Here is an 8382-nt window from a genome sequence, read left to right on the forward strand (position 1 = left end):
CAAACAATAAGATTAGCTTTCTTGAGTTTGGCTGCCCCGTAGGGTTTTACATTTATAAAGTTCCTTAAAGAGTTTTCCTTCATAACCAATCGTTCTGTTATGCAAGTTTATTTATTTTCTTTAAGTATTTGATTTGTGTAATAATCATAATATTAAAATTTAACTAATTTGTTTAAGGAAATTGATAAATAATTTCATGGTGTTATAGGGGTACGTTGAAAATTTCAATAATGAATGCTAAATCCTGAAATTTCGCAGTACATGGCGGTCGCGTGGGAAGCACCACACGGCTGCAATATGAATAAAGGCTAGGTTGTGTTTATCTATTTCCTTACATATGTCATATATGTCCTTTTAAAATATGGCCGAAAAAAAAGAAGGAAAAAAAATAAGACCAGGCCCTAGCTTGTGAGTTTGGTCTCATCAGACTTTCAAAATCACAAGTCAATTTCAAGGCCAAACTCCTCAACGTACACACACAAACATTATAAAAGACCCCACCACCGGCATCTCGTGCTAATTGTATCTAATCTCCCAATTTCTACCTTTCTAATAAGGAGAAAGTGTCTTTACTTTAGACTTGTAAATTGCATTTCTAAGAAAAATCCGATCCTTCAAAGGACGACAGATCGACAAGATTAGTGGTGCATATAATATGTACATGTACTTGTTACAAATTAATTTCTAAACAATAATTTCTCAGGACAGCAAAAAATCAACATCCACCAGCTTCCATCCACCTAATTGCATGATCCCCATGTTTTCTGAGCTCTAGCTCTCCCCAGTTGATCATCTGCTTTATGTCGGTCACAACATTTTTTTTCCCCTTTCCTTGTCCAAGGCCTGTCGGTCGTGGACAACATAAAATACTATAAACTTTATTCTATCATGTATATGGTCTTTGGTTGACTCGACGTTTGTTCTCTCACATGATATAAAATTTTGGTTTTTTCTTTTTTAAATCTCCTTTAATAATTCCTCGGTAAACAAAGGCAAGCTTGACCAATACAACAAGAATATTAGTCGAAACTAAAGCAATTTTAAATAGAATTATCCATATAGACTTGATCCTAATTAATTAGCAGAATCGAGATATAGAGGTAGGTACATATTTATTTTTCTATGAACATTGTTAATTGAATCTATTAGTTTTATTTTTTTTTTGTTTTTTTTCTCTTCCATATATAGGTCATTAATTAATTACACCTGATAATTAATAGTTGCGCCCTAACAAGCTGTAGTCAATGAAGATAGACATGACTAAAGAGGAGGCACTGCCACTTTAGTGGACAGCGTGGTGGTGGCGGTCTTAGTAGGGCCCTTGAGGGCGGCGTTGGAGGTCACACGCTCGCAACGAGGGCACATAGAAAGAGTGGATGCTGGGAGGGGCTCGCAACTATTGGGCGATATCACGGTGGGCGGGCCAACTTTCATGGCTCTCAGCTCTTCTACCTCCCTTTGAAGCCTCCGGTTCTGTTCGGTTAGTGACCCAAACCGTCTCTTCAAGAACTCACATTCCATCTCTGTTTGCTTCAGCTTGCTCCTGCATGTGTTAATTAATTATTATTGCAGTAACCATAATTATATATATATGCAGTTTTACTTTCATTTTTTAAACTCAAAGCTTATATATATATGCTGATGATCAAATTAAGCTGGCCAAGTTCATGACTTACATTTTTGGTAAGTTTCTTAATTAATTAAACGTACACACATTTCAGGATATATAATTTATATATATATATATATATATATATATATATATATATTTATATATTTATACATGCATGGATATGATTATAAATAAATAATTAAATGCATGCATGGATGGATGGGCAAGTCCAAAGTATAAATTAATGACTGAGTCAAAGTTGCTGTTATGATGTGAGGAGTAGGAGCACACGAGGCCAATCGAAGAACAACGCATGCATGGACCTTATCATTAATTAGGAGTAGTCATGTACAGATCCCTCACAATAAATGTGCAAGCAGGCAGCTGCATGCTATCATTGTTGTTATACTTTGGACAACCGTACTACTCATTATGTTCATGCAAAAATTAGCTCTACAGCTGATCGAGCTCATCATGATGATCATCAGTCGACAACCACATCATTCATTGCTCATATACAATTTTTCTCAGCTAATTCTCATGTACTTTCAGCTTTCTATGGAAACTGCATGTATATTTATTAATAATAATAATTATTATTATTATTGGTGTTCTACGGTGAGACTTCAAACCCACCAACTCCATTAATATTTTCTATCAGTAGCGATGCCGAGTCGCCCATAACATGAATATGCATGACTGTGTTATCATATATTAATTTCTTTTACATTCAACCACTATATCTAAAATATATATATGTCGTACGTTACTATTTCATGCTTGATATGATATAATTATTCTGCACAAATTAATAAGCTTTTTCTTAGATTTTCATAATTACCCAGTATTAATTAATTGCAATTTGTGGTGCATTGCAGATATTACATGATGTATTATTAATTAGTTAATATATCATTGATTCTATAAACTTTATGCAAAATACGTATATATGCTTAATTACAGGATACAAATCACTCATCATCATGTCTTTCTTCCTTGACAGACACTGCACAGACATGCATCCATCTAAATATATACTGCTAAACTCATGTATTTGTTCTACATGCATGTGTTTGGTCGAGTACTGAACCCAAACCTACCAGCTCCTCCCTCCCTGATCTTAAAGAGTTAGAAAAAGTAGCATTTTCCCATTAGGCCATTGATAAATTTAAATATATATATATATATAATTCTCCAAGGTTTTTGCTGATTTTTTTTTCTCTCTTATCTGAAATTTAAGAACCAGAAGTTTTTCTTATTAAAATGACCAAAGCAACCCGGCCATGAGAATCAACATGGTGCTATATATTATATATGTTGCAGATCTTGTTTCAAGAAAATCTTATCAACAAAAGGGATCGCTTTCCACTTTTTATAGAGTGTACGTACGATTGATACGGGTTAGAATCGGATTCAGATTATATACTCTGCAATATTGTTATTATTATTCTGTCAACCTTAAATATCTGAACCCAACCACCACCAAAAGAATAACAACATTGAAATTCATCTCAGCATGTTTAGGGTACAGTAGTACCTGGCCCTACGGTTCTGGAACCACACCTCAACTTGCCTCGGCTTCAGCTTCAACTGCATAGCCAAATTCTCTTTTTGCTTCTGCAGAGAAAAAAAAAAGAAAGAAAAATCCAAAAAGATTAATAAACATTATCAAAATATTTAATAAAGGGAAGAAAAGGAAAGCGTTGCACCCTTTCATTTGGTTTCTATTTGTCAAAGAATAAATGGGTGCGGGGGAGATAGATCAGATTGTACATACAGGAAGAAGTCATGAGAGGATTACCGGGTTTAAGGTATGGTTTTGTCTGAAACTTTCTTCGAGAAGACGGGACTGTTCTTTGGTGAGACGGAGTTTCTTGCGGGGAGGGCCTCCGTTGCTGCTTTCTTCTTCATCTTCCATATTCATCGTTATCCACTCTTCTTCTACACCTCCTGATGGCACTTGGTTTATGTCCAAGTTCCTCACTGCACAAATCACTTCACTTTTAAACCCTGATATTATTCCAACAATTTTTTTAAACACTATGAAATCGACTGCATACATATAAATACGTGTTGTAAAATATCTGTTAAGGGGCATGAGAGAAGACAGCTATGGAAGAGAGAAAACCCATTTGATTAGTCATGCAAGAGGAAGAAGATCATTCATTAAAAACATATAAAAAATGAATTATTGAAGGGGAAACTGATATATGTGATGAGAAACCGATACGATTGTGTTAATTCAAGGTAAGAAGAAAAAGAAACTTGCCGATCAAAGAAGATGAGAGAGATCTACAGAGAGAGAGAAGGGGGGGAGATATGGAAGAAGTAGAAATGAATAAAGCAATAACTTTCTTACTTACCAGATGAAGGAATAGATTGGGATGAAGCAAAGCCGGGCATAGATATGGTCAATTCCAAGCTAGACGGGCTTGAAGGCAAAACCGCCATGGAACTTGAAGAACAAAATAACAAGAAGAAGAAGAAGATTTCTGGCAAAGAGAAAAAGGTAAAGTAAAAAACTCAAAAGAAGAAAGAGATGAAAACAGAGGTAGATGATGAAATGGAGAGGAAAAGGTTAAGATACAAAGGTCAAATAAATAGAGCAGGGAAAAAGACAGATACTGATCATCAGGATGTGCGTTTTGGTTTCGGTTTTGGTGTGGAGTCGGTTTAGGGTTTTTGACTGTGGTCGTCAAGTCAAAAGGTCTGACCCGTCTGATGTTTGACACGTGTCACACTGATGACAAAGACCTAGTGTAGGAGAATAACCGGCAGGTTTTCCTGTTTAAGCGATATTAGAGGGAACCTGAGTCTGGTTGTCGGTTCTACGGTCAGCTGGTGAAATGATTGGGAGCTTAGACTAGGGCTTTGAGCTCTAACTCTGCACCTATGACATTTTTTATGCCCTCAAAAGAAAATATAAAAAAGAATTCAAATTTTAATGGCCCAAAACGATAAGTGTCCCATGCCAGCATGTCATTCTCAGCATGCGAGGCAATTTCTGTGCATGTGTGATTTTATCTGGGTAGTTGAGAATGAGATCAAGAGGAGGTGATTTTCGTGGGAGGTGAGTGAGGTTGGCATAACATAAATGCAAAATATATGTAGTTACTGTTTAGGTAAGGAGGAATTTAATGCTAATATTTCATGATCTACTAGCAGGTACAAAAGAATTGTAACGCCTCTTTGCATTGATGCAAAAGAGAAACATAACTTTGGAACCTGAAGTTTGGACTAGAGTCATTTATGTTGGGATGGGCATGCTTGTGTGCAGAGACACTTCTGTTACTCCCTTAATTTGCAGCTGAACTTTTTTTTTTTTTTTTACATAATGCTGGTGTTGCCATTTTAGTGACAGAAGTTATTGTCTCTAGCTGTTGGGATTGGAAAATCAAACGCCAACACTTTGTAACACAATAGGGTGTCAATCAACTTGTTGGTGAGGTTGTAATTGATTAGCAAAGAGAAAGAATGATATAAATTAATTTGATTTATTACAATAAAATTGTTCAGTTATTGTAAGTTATTTCTTATGTGAATAATTATTTTTTTGTGAAAATGACTATTTCATGCTAAAATGAATATGTTTTAACAGAAAATAGTTATTTTCATAAGAAATAACTAGTAATAACTGAGCGTTTTCTTGTAGTAATTCATATATATATATATATATATATATATATATCATGTATGTAGGGATATTAACGTAGCTACAATATTAATGTTTTAATATATACTTAATTAGGTCTGCATGCACCCTTCGCAGGGCTCCATATATCCCTACACATAGATCCAAGAATGGGTCAAATTAACTTGACGAGACTCAAAACAATTACAATCAACTGTAGTCTGCTCATTCACACAGCTGGTCATAGAATATATCAGATTCTTTAATGAATATCAACACAATTGTAAACATGCTCCGTCTGTTCAAAGTGAATATTTATGAGCAAATTAACAAAATTTCTGACCAAGAAACCAGGAAAAAAAAAAAGAGCCCACAAAATTGGAATTTTGAGAATTTTGTTGCCCCAATAATATCAGTAAACAACTTTGAACATGATCTACAATATATTCAAGTTTAGACCAGATTTGAAGAGAAAAGCTGCCTGCAGAGAACGTCTACAAATATGATCCAAATGCTAAGCTGCAAGCTGTATTCAATGTGCTTCTTTCTCGTACGTACGTAATTAATTAACTCTGCTTCCCCACTTGCCAACTACCCCTCATTTAGTTCACCACGGCCAAAAGTTCTAGTTGACTAAGAAAATGGACCTACCCTTATGAATTACATGAGATGTGCTGCATTCATCAGTACCAACCTTTCTCATTTTTTTAACAAGACTTAATTTCTAGCTATCTATCTTTGCATATTGGTAATTATTTCATGTACAAAATAATCATGTAGAGAGGAATACATGCATACATACATGATACATGAATACATGCAGAGAGGAATTAACTGCCTAGCTTCGCCGGCCCTTGAATATATAATATCCATGCAGCTAAAAGAAGAAAGAAAAGAAGACCACGAGCGAATGATTTCGTACTAATGGTTTAAAGTTCTCTAGCACGAGTTGACCAGCTTTAATATTTCACGTCTTCTGCATATAATATAATCGAACCAATCTCAAATAATGAGCGCTAGCTCTCTCACATGCAGTACAGGCACATGACTTGTGCATGCTTTGTGCTCATCATCAAAATACATGAATTTAACAGTCGTAAAGTTTACTTTAATCCTAGTCCAATGCAAAATGTACATGGAAAAAGTGTTTTAAGTGGATTTTTATATCAATTATTTAAATAAAGATTCGGTATCATATCAACTAATATGTTTAAAATAACCCAAAAAAAAAAAGATTTATTAGATTTGAATGGGACTGAATTTTGGCGTGTAAAGAAAGGAAGCAGATGCTGGTGAAAGGGTCAAGTCGTCAGGTCATGCGCACGCACACGGGTTCGTCTACTTTCCACACGGGCGGAGCAAACCATACATAGGGGGGGGAATTCATGGCAAAAGCGTGGGGGATATGTGGGGCCAAGCTCGATGATTAGGTTTAGGGACAACACATGCAACATGGGAGAGGTGGACCCTACTCTTGATGATTGGGTAGGGAACCATATTGGGAACCACTTGTCTGCTTGTCCTCTCAAACCTCCCCTTGCATTGCTGATTGGGCAGCCCATGAGCATACCCTGTCTTGTAATCCCAGTGGATTACATGTGGGGTCCTCATTAACCACATCCTTGACTTCTCCTTTTACAATTCCAAAGTGGGATTCTTGTTTTCTGTTCTTTTCTCTGTCGGCAAACAAAGGGGAAGACTAAGAAAAAGTCGTGAAAAATGCTATAACCAATTCTTCTCTGTTTAGGGTCTTTGGGGAAAACTATAAGTGGAGGGCAGACTAGTAAGCAGCATATGATTACGTCCATTGAATAACATATGTAGATCAGATGCATAAATCAAAGTTGGATTATAGAATTCCTTCTGATTATACATAACTCAATACACTTGTAGATAATCCGATATTGAACATAAGTCAGTTATATCATTGAATGAAATCTGATGTTGCTTAAGAGAATTTGAATATAAATGTTAATTTAATAACCGGAATGCATATACGAAGGTTTGAATGGAATCCTATTATGCTTAGAAGTACAATTTTTTTGTAATGGTTCTAAAAAACTTCAATTATACTAATATTGATTTGTATTTTTAAAATTAGTATGGACTCAGATGTAAATCGAATCTTCAGTATCGAACAAATTTTCACAGTTTATGCGCACATTCTTGGAGTATGAACAGGGAGAGAATCACCATGATGGACTGTCATTTTAGTTGCTAGCTACCATAAATGTTCACTTTCACGAAATGGGAAAATAGAGCCTGAATCATAGCAAATGTTTGAGAAACTGAATAATGATTCGGTAAAGCCTAAAAGACATTAATAAAACTTTACAGATAGTAGGAAGGAGACATGATAATAATTGAAAAAACAAAAACCATAATGTCAATTGGTCAAGACCTTTGATGCTCTTTACTTTCTTTTAATTTTATTTACGATAAGGGAATTGTATCTTCAATTTCCCCCACCACTCCACACTTGATGATGAAAATGCAATGTGACCCATAGGCAATTGACATGATGCCACTCTTCCGAAAGTAGAAAAACAAAAGACTACATGCACAAGATAAGAGTACAAGCTGATCTGTCATAACACAATTATATTTATTTTGTGACTGACCCACTTATAAACTGGAGGTAGCAGTTTCACTGTAAAGAAGTAATTTTGAGTTTCAATAAACTAGTAATTAGGGACTCATATTGGATGATTCAGCTAAGAGAGATGGACAACATTAAACACTTGTGCAAGTCTACAAATGCTTGTAAAAATTTCTACTGTTTATAGACCATTAATTCAATCCCAAAGTGAGCTAAAACTATAAGAATTGATTTTCAGTTAATCTCTTCACATTGTCGGGCCAGTTTCATAGTTGAAAAATCTTTAACCATATTGGAACTGTCAACCAACCCAAATTGACTAACTTCATTTCTCTCGTAACCCATCAAGAAGTTTGGAATGCAACTTCATTTATAACCTATTAAGATATAATTGATTAAATCTTTCTCTTTCCATCAACTTTATAAGCTTTTGAAATTAGAGATGATTTTACATGATATTAAAACAAAAGTCTCGAATCCTGACTCTACACTCTATTCCATTTAATTAAATATTTTATGTATTAGACACACTCATTGAAG

At 35.1% G+C, this 8382-nt stretch overlaps 1 protein-coding gene across 2 annotated transcripts; it reads right to left on the reverse strand.

Moving 5' to 3' along the window:
- Positions 1-642: 642 nt before the first annotated feature.
- Positions 643-4221, reverse strand: LOC122309245 (homeobox-leucine zipper protein HOX3). Of its 2 annotated transcripts, none has more exons than XM_043122641.1 (4): positions 3976-4221; positions 3414-3622; positions 3150-3229; positions 643-1543 (listed from the first exon to the last, which is right to left on the reverse strand). In XM_043122641.1, exons 1-4 carry the CDS (start codon positions 4061-4063, stop codon positions 1261-1263), a joined length of 660 nt encoding a protein of 219 aa, XP_042978575.1. In that variant the 5' UTR covers positions 4064-4221; the 3' UTR covers positions 643-1260. The 2 variants fall into 2 exon arrangements, with proteins under 2 accessions (XP_042978575.1, XP_042978576.1); XM_043122642.1 differs by having other exon boundaries at positions 3414-3595; positions 3976-4206.
- Between the last annotated feature and the right edge of the window lie 4161 nt (positions 4222-8382).

Source organism: Carya illinoinensis, chromosome 5 (assembly GCF_018687715.1).
Source record: "Carya illinoinensis cultivar Pawnee chromosome 5, C.illinoinensisPawnee_v1, whole genome shotgun sequence".
Classification (NCBI taxonomy): domain Eukaryota; kingdom Viridiplantae; phylum Streptophyta; class Magnoliopsida; order Fagales; family Juglandaceae; genus Carya; species Carya illinoinensis.

Bases quoted from the DNA above. Each gene is read 5' to 3' on its own strand.
- LOC122309245 (XM_043122641.1), bottom strand. From the start codon at position 4,063: ATGGCGGTTTTGCCTTCAAGCCCGTCTAGCTTGGAATTGACCATATCT. The intron at 3,623-3,975 runs GTAAGTAAGAAA...GAATAATATCAG, and splicing joins CCAATCTATTCCTTCATCTG to GGTTTAAAAGTGAAGTGATT. The intron at 1,544-3,149 runs GTACTACTGTAC...TAACACATGCAG, and splicing joins TTCCAGAACCGTAGGGCCAG to GAGCAAGCTGAAGCAAACAG.